The 18,944-nt window shown below is 48.9% G+C and overlaps 3 protein-coding genes across 10 annotated transcripts in view; 2 read left to right on the forward strand and 1 right to left on the reverse strand.

Annotated features, from left to right (window-relative positions):
- ptbp3 (polypyrimidine tract binding protein 3) overlaps positions 1-3,594 on the reverse strand; it is a 37,045-nt gene extending 33,451 nt beyond the window's left edge. For 2 of the 4 annotated variants that reach the window (XM_028971285.1, XM_028971282.1), the window contains exons 1-2: positions 3,413-3,594; positions 2,825-2,940 (exon numbers count right to left, since the gene is read on the reverse strand). Coding sequence is in view for 1 of the 4 variants with exons in the window: in XM_028971284.1 (XP_028827117.1) it covers positions 2,471-2,474 (4 nt within the window). In the remaining 3 variants the exon portion in view is untranslated. Of the gene's footprint in view, positions 1-2,470; positions 2,736-2,824; positions 2,941-3,412 lie in introns of all 4 variants that reach the window. The other 2 variants (XM_028971283.1, XM_028971284.1) reach the window with 2 other exon arrangements.
- Positions 2,831-8,067, forward strand: hsdl2 (hydroxysteroid dehydrogenase like 2). Its single transcript, XM_028971287.1, has 11 exons — positions 2,831-3,995; positions 4,732-4,895; positions 4,984-5,082; positions 5,163-5,277; positions 6,101-6,204; positions 6,328-6,426; positions 6,511-6,705; positions 6,801-6,872; positions 6,949-7,095; positions 7,178-7,306; positions 7,804-8,067. Exons 1-11 carry the CDS (start codon positions 3,979-3,981, stop codon positions 7,914-7,916), a joined length of 1,254 nt encoding a protein of 417 aa, XP_028827120.1. The 5' UTR covers positions 2,831-3,978; the 3' UTR covers positions 7,917-8,067.
- Positions 8,068-9,138: 1,071 nt separating this feature from the next.
- kiaa1958 (KIAA1958 ortholog) lies at positions 9,139-18,911 on the forward strand. 5 transcript variants are annotated; one of them, XM_028972583.1, is made up of 5 exons: positions 9,139-9,672; positions 11,106-12,075; positions 15,416-15,595; positions 15,701-15,904; positions 16,567-17,405. In XM_028972583.1, exons 1-5 carry the CDS (start codon positions 9,223-9,225, stop codon positions 16,872-16,874), a joined length of 2,112 nt encoding a protein of 703 aa, XP_028828416.1. In that variant the 5' UTR covers positions 9,139-9,222; the 3' UTR covers positions 16,875-17,405. The 5 variants fall into 5 exon arrangements, with proteins under 5 accessions (XP_028828416.1, XP_028828414.1, XP_028828415.1 ...); XM_028972581.1 differs by lacking the exons at positions 15,416-15,595; positions 15,701-15,904; positions 16,567-17,405 and adding an exon at positions 17,530-18,911; XM_028972582.1 differs by lacking the exons at positions 15,416-15,595; positions 15,701-15,904; positions 16,567-17,405 and adding an exon at positions 17,530-18,911 and having other exon boundaries at positions 9,139-9,396.
- Positions 18,912-18,944: the final 33 nt, after the last annotated feature.

Raw genomic sequence — 18,944 nt, forward strand, 5'->3', positions numbered from 1 at the left:
TGGATAATGGTGTCTGGTAAATGCTGTAAAGTGTTAAAAATTTGTACTTGCACTGACGATCCGAAAGAAAAACCCCGCAAATATTCACCTCGGAAGCGGAGCGCCGGAATGCCATCCCGCAGGAGGGAAGAAAACGATCTACCGGCGCCGGTGCGATGCCGGTATTCCTCCCCCCAGAGTTATATCTGCGGCCCCGTACGGCGTCAGATGATGACAGGACTCGCACAATGGCCCCTGTATGCAGGCGGCCCCCCGTCCTCCCGGCAACCTGCCTTCCCCGGCGCGGCCTTGGCGGGGAACCGACGTTCCGTCAGCGGAACGGCCCTCCGGAGAGGGAATCGCGCGGCTAACGTTCCCCCAACGGCGATTACCGTCGCTACTTACGCACGGCCGTCATAAACGGCGATAAAACCGCGAGCTATTGTTGCTTAGCAACGTGGGTCGGGTCAGGTGGGCAGCGGATGATTGCCATTTTACGCTCCGGCTGGTACGACAGCCAATCACAGCGCGGGTGCGGGGCCACACGGCGGTACCAGGGAAGGGCGAGCGGGAAAACGCGTAATTACGCACGGCCCCCGATTAAAAACGGAAGAAACGACCCCGCCCTCCCGCCGCAGAACCTGGTAACGATCATTAAAAAAAATGGCCGCGGGGCCATTCAGCACCTCGTCGCCTCCGAGGGGGTGAGGAGAGCGGGACGGGACGTGCCCGTCGAGCCGGGTCGGCAGACATAGAACTTGGGGCAACGGTGGCCTAGCGGTTAAGGAAGCGGCCCCGTAATCAGAAGGTTGCCGGTTCGAATCCCGACCCGCCAAGGTACCACTGAGCAAAGCACCGTCCCCACACACTGCTCCCCGGACGCCTGTCATGGCCGCCCACTGTCACCAAGGGTGATGGGTTAAATGCAGAGGACACATGTCACTGTGTGCACCGTGTGCTGTGCTGCTGTGTATCACAATGACAATCACTTTCACCACTTTCCACATCACGCAGGGATACGGGGCCACTTGCAGCACCGCCGGCTTCGTTTCGGTGAGTCCATCGTCTCGGCGTTTACTCACCGAGGGCACCGCTCACCGCTTCCGACTGGTGGGCTCCAGCCGAACCGCACACGCGGATGAAGGCGACCGACTCCATCGACCGCACCGCGAACGCTCCGTGGCGTGACGTCTGGAACACGCCGCCGGCGTCTGGTCGTGGGTTCTTTCGCTTTTTTTTTTTTTTTTTGGAGTGGAGCGACTGTCATTAATTATTAAAAAAACAACCTGCTCATATAAAGCGGTGAAACATCCGCCTGTAAACGTACACGGTCTTGTAGTCACAAATCCAGCAGCCAACATCCTTAATAAAGCGGCGCGTACGCCAACCTCGCAGCGGGGTCCCCCACTAAAAACGGGGATAATGGGTGGTAGTAGCCTAGTGGGTAACACACTCGCCTGTGAACCAGAAAACCCGGGTTTGAATCCGACTTACTACCATCGTGTCCCTGAGCAGGACACTTAACCCTGAGTGTCTCCAGGGGGGGACTGTCCCTGTAACTACTGATTGTATGTCGCTCTGGATACGGGCGCCTGGTAAACGCTGTAAATGTAAAATAATGGAAGGTCGTTGAGGCTTCAGCTCTTTCGGCCACTCACTGCGGGGAAAGACGCAGACTTGTTGAAAGTGGGGGGGGGGGGGGTCCCCGAAACGGGACTTTCCTTCACACGGGGTCGGGGGGGGGGGGGGGGGGGGGGGGGGGGTCCCCGCTTTTGTTCCGCGTGATGGCACCGGAGTGGCAGAACGCGTCGATGTCCAGGACGACGGGACGAAAACACGCTCGACACGCCTATGGACGCGGACGCGCGCACGCACGCACGCACGCACGCGCGCGCGCGCCCCGCGCTGTAAACAACGATGCGGGGTCCCGAGTCGCGGAATAAAACCCGGGCCGGCGCGTCCCGTCTTTGTTTTCCGGAGGAACCTCTCCGCGCCGCCGCTGTTGTTGATGATGATGATGATGATGGCGGTGGTGGTGTTAAAATGGCAGCGGGCGGAGAGACGATCCTCACGAGTTCATTTCGCCCGGTCGAGGCGGACCGGACCGCAGCCTTCATCACTTGTGGCGAATAATCCCGAGTTGCTCGCAAAAACAAGGAAGGAAAGAAAGAAAAAAGAGAGAGAGAGAGAGAGAGAGAGAGAGAGAAGGCGAGACGAGCCTACTTCCTTAAAGCAACTTTGGTAAACATCCACTTTGCGGACATGTGGCGGGGCGACGCGGTCATCCGCGGCCCTTTTCACGGAACAAATTAATTAATCTTGTTTTTAATGTTTTTAAAAAAAAATCCGTCCGTGTTCCTCCCCCCCCCGACCCTCCGGCGACGAGCCCGTCACCAGCAGCGGGAATAAACACGCGCGTTGTAATAATAATAAAAATAATAATAATAACGCGGTTTAAAAAAGGGGAAATAAGGCAGGAGAAGTCACCTACCCATCCATTGCACAGAAGGAAGAGTTGCGAAGTGGCTCGACAACAGCAGCTTCGTGAAACGGGGCAGGAGGGCGAGGCGGAGGAGGGCAAAAAAAAAAAAAAAAAACCGGAGGAGGAGAAGACGAAGGAGGAGAGGAGGAGGGAGAAGAAGAAGAAGCAGGAGGCGTCGGGCGCTGCGGCTGGATCTCCACGCTCACGGGCACAAAGGCGCACTTCCTGCCGCCGACGTACAGACAAAATGGCCTCCCCTCCGGAGGAGACACACCTTTAGGAGAGTCGCGGTCGTGGCGCTCCGTCACGTGTGTTCGGGAAAGTGGGTGTTGTTGTTGTTTGTTTGTTGTTGTTGTTGTTGACCTGACGCGGGAGCCGCGGGCTGGAATGAATTAACGAGCTAAACGGATAAAGGCCGCGCTTCGGCGTCCGGTTTCCCCCACGCACGAAACGCGGGCCGTCGTTTGCATTTGCTCAGCCTGCAAAAAAATAAAAAATACAAATAAAAAAAAACACGCGATTTAATAATAAAAAGTGCAAGAGGTTGGCAATGGTGTCGGTCTGAGGAGTTATCCCCGCAGCACTGCGTGCAAGAGGAAACTTGTTTCACCAGTTAGGCGGGTTCTGCGGAGCCTAATTTGACATGGCCCAACACATCCAAGCAATGCAATAAAAAGTAAAAAAAAAAATGCATACAAACACGCGGATTCTAGGAGGATTGTTTATTCATTTGCATAACTTCTAGAATTCAACGTACAGGTAGGACCAGCAGAACAATTTGGCCCGCATTTTTTGTTTGTATGCTGTATTTTAATACAGTTCAGTAAAAGCTGTTGTGTAACGTTTTAGAGGATAATAAGACCATTCACTTACTGACCGCATACTGATGAAAATGTCAATTTTGGGGGCAGTGATTTAAAGAGAGGCCTTTCGGTAAACGATCTTATTTACCTTGCTCGGTGGTTTCGGTTTCACTCGGCCGTCTTCGTTCAACCTCGTCTGAGCGGGACAGAGATCTTCGCCGATCAAGATGCGTCACTTTTACCCAACCATTTATAAATCGTCGGCACTGCCAACCAAAACAGTGGCAAAGCAATTACCAGCAGTTCAAACCATTTCACACAGCGAGAAGACAGACCAATAAAGAAACAACGATGGATAATATGGTCAATAATTGCGTTGTATATTTATGACTAAACGCGTAACGCTAAAGCCCAACCGTAAATACATCGTATTATATAGGATTTAAGATGTTATATCACTGTTTAAATGAATACAGGAGTAACTAAATGAACAAATCACTAGAACCTCTTTTGACCAACAGGGACGTCTGCCGCTCGGTTTTCGCACATAGGTTGCGCAGAGTGTGTTGTCTCGGTGTCGATGTGTGTCTTTGCCTGGTTCCTGGTGTAAAAGTCAATTTCATGGTCGAGACGTTGCACCGCTGCCGTCGCAAGGTCCCGTTGGAGCTGAGCTAGAACGTCGTCCTCGCCGATTCGGATCGATACAGACAAGACATGCTGCAGAACACGGGGTGAGTTTGATGCTCCGATCAGCGGCAGTGGCTGTGCACATGTTGTAACACTTTCGAGCTGTGACGTTGTTGTGGAGCCCTCGGGTGCCTTTGGTTAGTTCGTTCGTGAACCACTAACGTCATATGCATTCACGTTAAACGCGTTTCACGTCCTCTATCTGCCAGAACTGACCTCCATATTGCTGTGAACTATAAATATTACTTTTGTCACTCGGCTAATCATGCTAGCCACGGCGGCTAGCTTTTGACTTTGAACGCTACCTACAAGGTCCTCTTAATCAGCAATTAATTTAATGGAAGCAACAAATGCTTATTTAGACATAGAAATTGCACTAGTTTAATGCATTCGAATGCATGTAGACAGCACACCAGCTGGCTAACACGAGCTAATAGCAGGTTGTGCAGAATGTAAAGGTATGCACGTTAGCTATCACTTCATTTCGGTTCAATTAGCCTAAATCAAATTGCACTTTGCATGCCGTAATCGGTACTCCACACTGCCCGATTGATTTGTGCGCTATATGATAATATATCATATTGTCAGCTTCAGTCCGAAACGACGTCGACCTTTACCCTATATTCCACGTTGGCCTCAGCCGAGGTCAAACACGCTTGACGTCACTCTCAGATATCAAGGCACGGCCCTTCATTAAAAAATGGGGATACGTGTCCCCAGTGACCGGACTATAAATGCACTTTTTTCATTTAATGGTCCTTGCTTGTGTGTTCATTTCAGAAAACTGGCTGGCTGTACCCTGTTTGTGACGGGCGCGAGCCGTGGCATTGGGAAGGCCATCGCCCTGAAAGCTGCCAAGGACGGTGCCAACATTGTCGTTGCTGCCAAAACCGCCGAGGCCCATCCAAAACTACCCGGAACCATCTTCACCACCGCCGCAGAGAGTAAAATAAGAAATTCGTTTTAATTGCACCTAATTATGAGTTTTCTCAGTCGAGGTTTATACCTAACAGCTGAAATGTTTCTTGTAAGTCGAGGCGGCGGGCGGGAGGGCCTTGCCCTGTGTCGTCGATGTCCGTGATGAAAAACAGATTGGTGACGCTGTGGAGAAAGCGGTGCAGACGTTCGGCGGTGAGTCCTGTCAACGCTCTGGTTTTGGCAAGCGATTCTGACACGGAGCAACCGTTGGCTTTTACTGTCGTGCTTTACAGGAATCGACATCTTGGTCAACAATGCCAGTGCCATAAACCTAACGGGGACTCTGGACACTCCCATGAAGAAAGTGGACCTTATGCTGGGTATCAATCTCAGGGGAACGTACCTCACGTGGGTAGTTGTCTAATCTCAAATAAAAAAATATTTCATTTAATTTGACTTGAGGAGAACTATTGATATCCAGGGAGGTGCTACAAGAACTGGGGGTCCGAAAACAGTATTGTCCCTGTTGGACAACATCTCCCACCCCATGCAGGAAAATCTGACAGCACTGAGCAGCTCCTTCAGTGGCAGGTTACTGCACCCACGATGTGGGAAGGAGAGGTTCAGAAGGTCTTTTCTTCCAACCGCTTTCAGACTCTATAACAAAGACCTCACAGTTGACCACACACACACATTACCAACTGTACAGGTGTACCCATTGCATTTTACCCATTACTTTCCCCATTGCACATGTGTAGATTTCAATTGTAGATATATATACATATTTATTTTTTTGCTGCTATTTACCACTGTTTTTGCTGCTATTACTTCTGTTTCTATCCACTTTCTGCCATAACAAATGCAATTTCCCACTTGTGGGACTAATAAAGGTTGATCTTATCTTATTGTATTGCGGATTAGGGTGTACTCACACTAGGCATGGTTGCCGTATACCCGTGCATGGTTCAAACTGCCTAGTGTGAGTACACCTTAGAGAATAATAGGCTAACGTAGTCTTTCTTCACAATACTAAGATTCTGCAAGAATTTTAGGAAGATCAATATCTGATAAGTGTGCATTTCCCATACAGTTCTTTCAGCAATGTACTTTCACTTCCACTAGGTGGCAGTACCTCTAGCTGCGTAGATTAGGGCGTTGCCAGTGTTGGTAAACACATCAATTTAAATCATGCTTTGCTGTCTTCCTTACGAGATCCAATATTTCTCAACAGGTCTAAACTGTGCATCCCACATCTGCTGAAGAGTAGAAACCCGCACATTCTCAATCTCAGCCCACCTCTTAACCTTAACCCGATCTGGTTCAAAAACCACACAGGTAGGCTTTGTGCGGCTTTCAAGTAAAAATATGTCCAGCGAAACCGTTCTGTTTAGCCTTATGCAACTTTAGGCTGTTTTAAATTGTGTAATTTAGCATTTGTTCATTAATTTGCACATTTAGCGTATACTATGGCCAAGTATGGGATGTCCATGTGTGTTCTGGGAATGGCGGAAGAATTTCGAGGCTCCATTGCTGTTAACGCATTATGGCCCAAGACAGGTGAGATGAGGAAGACGCATGTGCTGTTATTCATTTGCATAAACATATGAATTAGCCTTTTCTGGCACTCTCTGTAAATTTCAGCCATTGAAACAGCGGCCATGAATATGCTTGGAGGATCTGGCATTGGCAAACAGTGCAGAACGGTGGATATCATGGCTGACGCTGCCTATGCCATTTTAAGCAAGCCCACAAGCTTCACCGGGAACTTTGTAATTGATGAAAACATCTTGAAGAACGAGGGCATAAAGGATTTAGACATATATGCAGTTGAGCCAGGTTAGTAGTTTACAGTGCAAGACAACCTTTCAAAACATTAGTTTACCAAATTTTTTTAGGCTTGATGAAGTTTAACATTTTTTTTTCTCCCTCAGGGCATCCCCTGCTCCCAGATTTCTTCCTGGATGAAGTGCCGGATAACCTGGTAAAACACATGGAAGATCACGGTGAGCGCTTGGTTTCTCACGCAGCACCGGATGTTGCCGCCTGTTGCCGTTGGTTATGTCGCGTCTTTTTTTGTAGGTGGGAGTCCAGTTTTCAAAGGAGGAAAAACCGTCGCAGATTCTGCAGGCAGTGGACCCATTGCTGAGACATTTAGTGTCATAAAGGGCATTCTCAGCCCTGACGTGGTCAAAAGTACCCAAGGTGTATACAAATTTGACTTGTCAGGTAAAATTACTATAGTTCTTTTATTTACCGATTTAACTCCAATGCACTATGCGACCATATTCACTCTATGCTGGTCTTTTAGGAGAGCATGCGGGCACCTGGTACATTGACCTGAAAAATGCCGCAGGAAGCGCAGGCAGCGGGGAGCCGCCGGTCAAGCCTGATGTGGTTATGAACATGGACAGTGCCGACTTCATCAAGATGTTTGCAGGTGTGTCACCACGGTTCTTGTCGGTCATGAAAAGACGTTCTTTGTCTCATATGTATAATATATATACAATGATGGCATTTGTCAGACATCCTTACCCATCGGTTTGATTTAGGCCATCCTACTTCCTTTGCGTTATATCAAACCATATATATTAAATGATTTTTAAAAAATTAAGTAACAAATGATTTTATTAAGTTGATCAAAAACGTGATTTGGCATTGAGTCCAAACATGTTAGTCAAAAAATTTGATTTTAACTGTGATTCATTGTGTTGGGAACACTTTAAATATTCAGTTGAATCGCATGTGATTCAGTTAAAAAGGGAACCTTTCCTTATTTCCAGTGTAGTTACAGGGACAGTCCCCCTGGAGACACTCATGGTTAAGTGTCTTGCACAGGGACACAATGGTTGTAAGTGGGGTTAGCCGCTAGGCTAATACAACACATGACAATATAAGCTCATATAATCTTTCTAAAAGTAGTCGTTTTCTCATCAGGCAAACTGAAACCGACTATGGCGTTCATGTCTGGAAAGCTGAAGATCAAGGGAGACATGGCACTTGCTATTAAAATGGAGAAGATGATGGCTCTGATGAAACCCAAGCTGTAAAGAATGCAGAACGCCTTAAACGCCTCTCTGTGTGACCTAAAACGGTTTGTAATAAATGAGTTTGACTAATTGTACCATAGTTTTGTTTTATGTAAAAACACAGTGAAGTGTTAACAATGTAAATACAATAAACTTTCTAATAATAGTAAAAGTCTCCCAATTGTTATTGCACTCTGCTCATAAAGTTATGAGTTATTGATTAAAGTCCAGTTATTGATTAGGGTACAAGGATAACACACAAGCTTTTATAAAAGTAACCGGTCGCATTTAAACCACAGCATTAATACTTAGGAAAAAAAAAAAAAAAAAAAAAGATTTAGAACTTGTTTTGCAACAGATCATACACAACTCCACAGGCACAGGGGGCAGTGGTGGCCTAGCGGTTAAGGAAGCGGCCCTGTAATCAGAAGGTTCGAATCCTGAGCCGCCCAGGTGCCACTGAGCAAAGCACTGTCCCCACACGCTGCTCCCCGGGCGCCTGTCATGGTGCCCACTGCTCACTCAGGGTGATGGGTTAAATGCAAAGGACAAATTTCACTGTGTGCATTGTGTGCTGTGCATCACATGTGACAATCACTTCACTTTACAAGGTCCGAGCTCACACCTCCCAACTATTTACGGGAAGCCTATAGTAATGTTATTAACTTTCGTTCATGCCACAGCTAGTGATTATTCAATTGTATTACTTTAATAGCGTGGCTCAGCGTGGCCATGTGACTATGATGGCTGGAATTGAAAAGTACCCGGATTCCGCCTGCCATCTACCGTAAAACCTGTAAAAAAATGGCCCGAGTGCGTGCTGACGCGGACGCCCGAAAGCCCGCACGCTTGCGCCGCTCTTCAAGTCAAGTCAAGTCAGCTTTATTGTCAATTCTGCCACATGTACAGGACATGCAGAGAATTGAAATTACGTTACTCTCTGACCCATACAAGTAACATTAAATACAAAAACAGTAACAGTAACATTGAATACAAAGTATAAATACAATAAAAAAAAATAAAAAAAACAATATACAATTTTATAAACACCATATACAAATAATGGTGGAGAGTGCAAAACCATGTAGTGCAACAGAGGTAAGTTTAAAGTGACGAAGTGACAAGTGAGGTAGTTGGCAGAAAGTTCTCGATGGCGCACGTCCCGTGTGCCCGTGCGCGGGAAACAAACGTGCGCTGCGCAGCTTTTACAGGAGACGGTCTACTATCAGAGACGCGATGTTATTAGAAGTATTACGGTATTCCCGGTAAGTTGAGGAACTCGGCGGTGGAAACTCTCCTTGGCGTCGACTATGAGACGACCGGCAGCATGGCACCGAAGAGAAAGTACGACGTCAAATTCAAGCTGGACGCCGTCAGATACGCAGAGCAGCATTCTGGAGAGGACCCGAAGCGGATCCGAGACTGGAGGAGGCAGAAGCAGGAGCTGCTGTCGGTCCCCGACCAGCACAGAGCGAGGCTGGAGGGCGGGGGCAGGAAGAAGGTCAGCGAGGAGATGGAGGCCAGGCTGGCGGGGTGGGTCGCGTCCATGCGCGCCGGTCGCCGCCGCGTGTCGCGCACAATGATCCGGCGCAGGGCCAGAGAGGTCCGGGCGTGCGCGGCGGACGGCGGCGGGCAGTTCGCGGCCAGCCGCGGCTGGCTCGACAAGTTCCTGAAACGCAATGGCTTCGCGGGGCGAAAGCACGCGGCGGCGGCGACGCCCGATGGGTCCGACCCGGAAGCAGTTAGACGCGGTGCCATCGCTGACGCCGCGGACGAGGTGAGAGAAGACGCACCCTTCGTGATGTAGACAGTTAAACGTCGGGCGTTAAGAAGGAGCGGCAGGTTACCACGGAGACCTCGGCGACTGTTTTGATGACGTCACCGCGCACACGCCCACCTCGTGCTTCGCAGCTGGCGTAATGGCGGTCCGTCCACTCCACTCTCTTAATCGTCTGCTAGAGCACCTACTGCTTCATTATCTGTACAATTTCACCGACACCGTGGTAGTAAAAGCAGACAGACTTCATAAAAAATGTATTTAAAACTGTAAAATAGTGTCGGGAGTGCGGTAGTAGGCGTCGAAGGACGCGGAAGTGGACAAGTGCGCATGCGCGGCCGAGCATCTCCGTTGTATTGTTGTTGTTGGTTTTTTTTTTTTTTTATTGCGCTTTTGCATGCTCGCGTCTCGCCATTTGCACGCCTGCGTCCGTGAGCCCGCAGCCGAGCAGCGACGCCCGGTCGAGCTGCGTGTGAGTGGACGCTGAGCGACGACCCTCCCGCGTCGAGGTAAACCGTTGCGGCTGAAGTCTTTGTTCGGCCGGCTCTGCCCGCTAGCCAGCTAGCGCATCCGCGGTCTGGTGATGCTAATCCAGGCGCTAAAACATTTTTAAAACGCGCCTTGTTGGATTTGATTTGCCTGGGGGACGCCTTCGGTCAGCCATACGTGCGTACGACGAGCCACAGTGTCGCTAGTTGTCACCAACTGTCACTAATGCATTCGTTAAATACGCTTTGCATATTTTAGGCCGAGATTTATTCTCTTGTGTGTGGTTATTTCGTCTAAAATATCTGAATCTAACCGGTTGCACCTTTAGTTGAAAATTTAAATGGGGAAAAAAGTACAGTGCATGTTTTTATTAATTTATTTGTTATTTCAAATAAATCTAGACTCTTCTCCATCCTCGGTGGTGGAATGAACTTCCCCTTGAGATTTGAACACTTTCACACGGCAGCTCAAGACCTTCCTCTTTAGAGAATATTTAGATGAACTTGTGACCTTCTTCTTGTCTGACTTGTGTACAGAATCTACAACAGAGTGAATAAAAAGATTGTATTCATCTGATCACTTCATCCATGGTAACGTGACAGCACGTTGTAAGTCGCTCTGGATAAGGGCGTCGGCCAAAGGCCTTAAATGTAAATGTTATTTTATTTATTTACACTTTATTAATCCCGCTGGAAATTGCGTCTCTGCTTTTAACCATCACCTTTAGTGAGCAGTGGGCGGCTGTGACAGGCGCCGGGGAGCAGAGTGTGGCACCTTGGCAGATCGGTATTCGATCCGGCGACCTTCTGTTTACGGGGCCACTTCCTTAACCGCTAGGCCACCGCTGCCCCCCCATTTTTAATTCCCTTCGTTAAGCGCCGCGTCGGATGTTCAGTCTTCATTCCTCAGGGTCTTGACTGACCAGCGTGTCCCTTTTTTGACAGGGGAAGGACCTCAGCATGGAAGACTGCTTGCACACCTCGTCCGATAACTTGTCTAAGCTGGTCAGTTGGGCCCACAGTCACGGGACCATCTGCACCCTGATTCCCAGTCTCAAGCACCTACTGACCGAGGGGTCCCACGGTAACCTGACCGCGCTGTGGGGCTGCAGCGCCGGCCACGCTTACCACTGGCCGCTGATGTCCAACTGCACGAGCGGCCAGAAGGACCGAGGGGGCTACCCGGACGCCGACGCCCACCTGCCGGGGCCGGGCTCCGGCAGCCAGGGCGACCGCTTCCTGGAGCGCGCGGCGAAGGGCAAAGCGCACTGCGGCCGGACGCGGGACTCGTGCGACTTCTCCAACTGCAGCGAGGCCTCCGAGGCGGACGACAACGGCGAGGAGTACAACGGCAACCTGTTCGACATCGTCTGCGAGTCGTCGGCCACGGACGAGGACTCTGAGCCGCAGCGCGCGTCCCGCGTCCCGCCGAGGAAGAGGCCGCCGCCGCCGCAGGGGGGCAGCTCCGACGAAGGGGCCGGTGACCCGCTGGTGAAGAAGATTAAAGAGGAGACTTCGGAAGACTATTACACCGTAGCCGGCGCGGAGGCCGGCCACTCGTCCGCAGGGGTGTCGCGGTCGCGCCCTCCGTCCCGGTCCTCGCCATGCCGGCCCTTACCCCACAAGCCCCCCTCGCCGGACGGAGACTCCGCGGGGGTGTCCCCACCGGGGAACTCGTCCCCGTACGACCCGCCCGTGGCCAAACCCGCGCGCGCCCCTCTCCCCGGCGCCCAGTGCAGAACGGCGGGTCAGAACGGGAGCGGGTCCGCCGGGGCCCTACACCTGGCGGGACGCCCCCCCAGCGACGACTTTGCCACGGCCACAGCCTTCGGAGACCTGGGTGGCGGAGCGAACCCGGATCTGGGAATGATGTCGGCTCAGGCCTTAAGTGCTGATCCTAAAGGAGACCCTTCAGGTATGGTACCCCCAACTTGGCATGACACACCTACACGTTCCTTAGCAAGAACCTCCAGACGTTTAAATCGTCTCTAAAGGTTAAAATACTTAAAACGTCCTTACACAAATGCCACCGTGATTATTGAATGACATGGCTATAGATTTGCATTTGTACATTTTTGCTTGGCTGGTTGTGAGATTTGATCACAGCTCTGCATGAGTCTGTAGTTGGTAAAATATGTCTGGATTGTGTGTAGATGTCTGCACAACATGTTGTTGTTTTCGGTGACTTTGTGAGGGCGCGTTAGGCCCGGCGGGCTGGTGTGCACACTGCGCCAGGCTTTGTTCAGATTTATACGTCTAATTAAGTTTACGAGGCTGGCACAGCTCTCCCGTCCGGGCAGAAAATTCAATTTCTCATGCTGCAGCCGAGAGGCCACGCCCCACGCTCGGCGCGTGTGCACAGCGCTGCTCCACCCTGACGGTGCAGAATCGGAGAGTTCATGCGTCGTAATTGTTTCCGCCTGATTGCAAATTTCTGTAAATTCACATATTGCTGGGCAGATTATAAATGGTTTTAATGTTAGTCAGATCAAATATACATATGCTTTTTAATGGGTGTTAATTATGTATTTTGATGCACACATGAGACCGGGGGGGATTTTCCACAAAAAAAAAAAAAAAAAAAAAAAGGTTCTCTCAGATTCCTGGGTTATTTTAAGCGAGTTTATCAGCGAACCACGACCTTAAGCTTAATGTAACCCAACTAACACCTGGAATCCTGTTTTGCCGAAGAATTATTCCCCTGAGCCGGGCATTTCTGCCGGGGTGCCACTGATCACTGCACGCCAATGCTGATCCGGTGTATTCGTGCACTGGACGGTTACCAGTGTGAACCGCGGGTGCTCCGTATTATTGCCATATGGCGACTGAGTCTCTTTAACTTTGAAGATGTCTGGTTTGGCATTAACCTCATTTTTACCATTCACTTGGAACCACAGGGCCGCTGGTTCAAAATAGCCTACCGTGTACGTGTTTCGCAATTTCGGTTCAGAAGTGAAAGGAAGACGGTGCCCTATTTCATTTTACTGCAAGACGGAGTTGCTCTATAGGTGAGTGTCTTTTATTTTTTTTTTATTATTTATTTTTTATTTATTTGTTTATTTATTTATTTTTATTTAACTTTTGTCATAATGACCCAAATGCACTGTGGGTGATTTAGTTTTTGAGTGAACCAGCATTTCGTCATATTTACAAGTATAGATGAGAACGAGGAAGATGGAATGTCTGTTTTCGCTGTATGTTCAGTGTTAGTTTTTATTGCGTCAAACGGTGATTTTTTTCATGATAATAAGCAGGTGGGGCAGAATTGAATTAAATATGATAACAAATCTAATGCATAAAATAAAGTTCTTGTTACCTAACATGTTTTTCTGAATTTACTTCTGTGAACAGCTACTTGAACCAACATGAGCATTTTTTTTTATATTGGGGAAGAATGGAAAGTTCAGTGCAGCCATGTGCAGAATTTAAAAGACAGCAGATACTACAATAGACTGACCAGCCCAAACCTGCATTACAAGTTTTTGAAGTTGTAAAAAAGCTGACCCATGACGCTTTAAAATCAGGCCGGTGCGTGTAGGAACTATTATAACTCTCTTCGTTTTAGGCTGTTTATTCCCTTTTTTTAATTTATTTTTCTCTTCCCGCTTTAGGCTGCGTTCACAGCTGCTGCCGCACAGGCGCCGTGGCCTGTGACCTCACTGTACAGCCCCAGCAGCGAGAGCCCGTTCGCGGTCAAGCTGCAGCTAGAAGAGTTTGTAGGCAGCACAGGTAAAGTGCAGCCCCGTAACCGCTCTACACGGCCCCGCAATTCCCACATGATCCATTAATGATCCGTTTATTTGACCACATTGCAGACAATCGCCGAAATACCCGCCTCCCGTCAGAAGACTCTGCCGTGGGCGGCCAATCCTGCCTGTCCTGTGACCATAAGGCCGACCAGCCAGAGCTGGGTGGGCCAGCGGGAATTTTTTTCCAGGCTGTGCGCCTTGAACCAGGAGTCCCGGAAAGACCGCGTGAGGCCCTTTCTTCTTCAGCGAGGAGGACCTTGTAGGTGCGGTCACATTTGGGGAGATTTTCCAAACAGATTTTAGAACGTAGCACAGTTGATGGAATCATATGTGAGTTTCCAAGAACTCTTCGAGATGTTGCCCTGACGTGAAACTACGTTACGCCAAATGGAGGTTTAAATGCAACAATGCAAATGTTAACCAATTAATCATTCTGTTTTTCTTTCTTTTGCAGCCCACGTTCTTCAGTGTTCCTCACTCGACGGGTGGACATCGGTAGAATCTTCTAAACTGAAGAAAAATAAATGCCGGACAAGGATGACTGGAGGTTCTCTCAGGGCACGTGTTGCGTAACAGCAGGCCACAGTCACCTGTAGTTGTGAATTTTACTCTCTTATCTCTGCATTTTGTGAAACATTGCTGTAATCATCACTACAGAGCATCTGCAGTAGGTGTTGTCTTTCTGTTGACTCATTAAAACCATGAATTCAATATTGTAATTTTGTGGTTTATTTTCCATTATGGGTTGGATTGGCAGATTTGACAAATGTCAGATTTTATGTATCCAATGGATGACTATTTATTTATTTTTATTTTTTTTGTGATTTATTATCTGTGTTTCCATTACTGTACACTAGAACAATGAATGCTGAAATAAAAGAAAACAAATCACGTGAGATCCAATGAAACACGTTCTAATGAACTTTTACTGAAATTACCAGCAGGACAATTGCACGAAAAGGAGACCTCATAGAGTAGCTATTGTTAAACAGCAAAGCAGAATTTTAATAAATTTGGTCCCTGATTACTTAACAAATGTGGCATTGACATCGCCTTTTTTCCTCTTAAAAGAAAAAGCGGTAGTGATTAATATGCTCTATGTGGGACTCAATTTAAGAAAAGGAACGTAACATCGTAGTAGCAGGTTAGCAGGTAGGTTACAGTCTCATTCAGTATACATTTATTTATATTGTTATGATTGTAAAGTTTTATGTGTTACTACCACATGTAATTTATGAATACATATAAAATGGCATGTCCTGAAAAACATTGTTTACTAATTTGTTATTAGCAGGCAACTACATATAATTACATGTAATTAATAATTTATTTAATTTAGTCTCTTATAATTTCTCCAGAGGAGAAGATTAAAATATTAATCTAAATACTTCTGATATATGTCCTTGTTTTATGTGGTCGTAACTTCGTTTCTCCATGGTCAGGCTGTGAATGCTCACAAACTCTGCAGAACTGCATGAACTGAACCGCTGCGTCTCTTTCAAACAGTGCCTCCTGCCGCATATGAAATAGAGAGGCTCAAAGCGCTGCTGCAGGCAGAACGGAGCAAAAGTGAGCTGATGGGCGAGACCATAAGCAGCCTTAAGCAGGACAAGGAGCTGCTGCAGCAGGAGTTGACCAAAAAGGCCGAGCTAATCTGTGACTTCCTGCAGGACCAGCTCCGGCCAGGTACCTCCATGTTCAGCCTCAAGGCCTATCGAACGTACACACGTTTTTAGAAGCAGTTTTGGACGCGAATGTCCTCTTTTTTTTTACCTCCTCTGTACTTTCCAGAGAAGAGGAGGGGTCATCCCTCCAGTCAGATGGAGCCGGGCAGTTCCCACCAGCTCATCAGCACCTTCCCGGACGACGCGGTCCAGTTTGAGTCCCCTGCTCTGTTTGACTCATTTGAGGAAGTGGAATTGCACCCACTGGACAGGCAGAGGACCATAAAGATTTCTAAGAGGAGCAGAGAGGGGGAGAACACCCGCGTTCGCAGTAAGTTGTAATCTGAAAGTGTTGTGAGGTGTTTCTGTCATGTTTCATTACATTTACAGCATTTATCAGGCGTCCTTATCCAGAGCGACTTACAGTCAGTAGTTACAGGGACAGTCCCCCCCAGAGACACTCGGGGTTAAGTGTCCTGCTCAGGGACACAATGGTAGTAAGTGGGATTTGAACCTGGGTCTTCTGGTTCATAAGTGAGTGTGTTACCCGCTAGGCTACTACCACCCCATTGATCATAGGTTCTAATAATTTGAGGTGCTGGATTGCCACTATCAACGTTAAAAAATAAAAATCACTTTATGTGTTAAAGTGAGGGGCAGCGGTTAAGGAAGCGGCCCCGTCATCAGAAGGTTGCCGGTTCGAGTCTTGAACCACTAAGGTGCCACTGAGCAAATCACCATGACAAGGGCGCCTTGTCATGGCTGCCCACTGCTCACCTAAAAGCAGAGGACACGTTTCGTTGTGTGCACCATGTGCTGTGCTGCAGTGTTTCACAATGACAGTCACTTTCACTTCAATCTGGCATATGTGAATGTCAACTTTTCTGGACCAGATTTGTGAAGAAATAACAATGAAATATGAATTTCCCTAGATATACATCACTGACTGCGTGCGCGCTTGCGTATTAATCAACATCTGTTCTCCCGTCCCAGTGAAGAACGTCGTTGGCGTCATTGCGCGGTACATGGCCGCCCTTCAGGAGTTCCGGCGCAGCGTGTCCATGAAAGTGGCCTTCGACCGGGTCGGCGTGGACCGCAACACCATCTCCAGGACGGCGGCCATCGCCGAGCTCAGCCTGGCCGCCCCCGAGGTCTTCCACGCTCTGCCCCCCTGGGACGAGAAGGAGGAGACGCTGGCGCGCTACGCGGTGCGCTGTCGCCAGGCCATGGACGACAACATCAAAGCCAAGATTAAATCCATGAAAGCCAAGGGGGACCTTTTGCCAATCGTCAGCAAATGACGCACTGGATGAGCCGTCCCTGTCATTTTTCCCAGGCCTGATGTCTACGTCCTCATCTTCCACCATCATGGACCTTGTAGCCACGGCCATTGTGTGATGAAACGATCATGTCAAGAACACTAGGAACTAATGAGCTGTTCACGGCTGTGCACAAACACGTTGGATCTTCACCGTAATCACCTTCGTCAGTATTAATTCCCGTCTTTTGTAGTCTGAGCGTTGGTTTTAGCGTTTTTTTGGGGGGGGAGTGCATGCTCATATTGCTACAGGTCACAGGGACTGTTTCCTCTGTCTTTTACTTGTTTGTGTGTCTTGGTACCGTGTTTCTAATGAGCCAAACTCGCACTCAGTAGCCACTGGCCTCATGTAATAATAATAAAAAAATGGAATAAGAGGCGAAACCCGTCTGTGTTCGTTATTTTAAAAGCTAGTTACGGCCACACATAAAAACAGCCATGAAACGACGGAAAACTTTCCACCCTAATAATTCCAAAATAATTATTCACTGAATAAATGAGCATACCTCAAAAATGGGACATTTTTGTGTTGGGAAACGAATAGCGTACGTGGAGGTAAAGTTTTTTTTTTTTTTTTTTATATTATGAGATGCTCTAGTAGATTCGTTGTAAAAGTCCCACCCTTTCCTTCCCAACAGAACTGGAGGAAAGAGTGGACACCTTCCGGGAACAGAACGAGAAAACCATCCGCAGCACCCAGACGGCGCTTCGCAACTTCCGTGACTTCCTGGTGTCCAAGTACCCGTCTGAGACCAGGGAGATCTACTGCGTCCCCTGCCACGAGCTGGACGCCTACCTGGCTTCGTTCTTCATGGACGCGCGGCAGAAGGACGGTTCCGAGTACGAACCCAACAGCCTGGCCAACTACCAGTGTGGCCTGGAGCGCTACCTGAAGGAGCAGCGCTACGAGTACAGCATCACCCGAGACAGGGAGTTCCGGTGCTCCCAGGAGGCCCTCAAGCAGAAGCAGCTCGAGCTCAAGTTCAAAGGTAAGGGCAACAAGCCCCACAAGTCCATGAAGCTCACCTTCGCAGACGAGCTCATCCTGAGGAAGAAGGGCCTGCTGAGCCGCTTCAACCCGGAGGGTCTGCTGAACCTGGTGTGGCTCAACACCACCAAGGCCTTCGGCCACTGCACTGGCTTCCACAGCTCCGTGCTGAGGTGGGGCGACGTGCGTCTCCTGGCGTCAGAGACGGGGCTGGAGTGCCTGGAGTGGACCTACCAAGACCCGAGCAGCAGCAACGCCAGGACCAGGCGAGCGGGGACGGAGTGTCGCATCTACGGCACGCCCCAGACCCCGCAGACCTGCCCCGTGCAGGACTACAAAGAGTACGCCCAGCGCAGGCCCCAGGCCATGCTGCACGACGACGCGCCCTTCTACCTCTCCATCAAGCCCGTGGTCAACCTGGCCGCCCTTCACTGGTACAACTGCCAGGCCCTGGGCAAGAACAAGCTGGCCAAGATGGTGAAGACCATGTGCGAGAAGGGCAACATTCCGGGGAGGAAGACCAACTTCAGCGTGTACCAGAGCTGCAGCTCGCTGTCCCAAGCCCAGAGCAACCAGATAATGCTGATCTGCAACAACCTCGGTCAGCAGGCCAGTCCGTCCAACTACATCATCGCCGGACCCTTCAACCCATCCTAATCCGGATTTCGGAAGGACCCCGCAGACCCCGATTCACTGCTCACTCGTCCTGTGCCAACCTCTGTGTGCCACTCTGGCAGTACATATGAATGCGTGTTCACCTGCATAAAGTGTGGTTCCTGTCTTTGTCAAACTTTATATGCATCTAATTATGTAGCAGCTATACAGATAATAATTCCCCAGAAAGCCTTATTTATCCAGGATTACAAAGCACTTACATAAAGACCCTCCTCTTAAAAAAAAAAAATACACATTTAAAGGTGTCATTATTATGCATTCGTTCTCGTTGCCAGGTCAATGTCCCAAAAGACCCAGGTGGCAGTTTACAAGTTGGTTATTTGAAACCTATAATTACGACTGTTTTTTTTTTTTTGTAGCAACGCTTTACAGGCTACAATGACCAGTAGA

Source organism: Denticeps clupeoides, chromosome 3, assembly GCF_900700375.1.
Source record: "Denticeps clupeoides chromosome 3, fDenClu1.1, whole genome shotgun sequence".
Taxonomy (NCBI): Eukaryota; Metazoa; Chordata; class Actinopteri; order Clupeiformes; family Denticipitidae; genus Denticeps; species Denticeps clupeoides.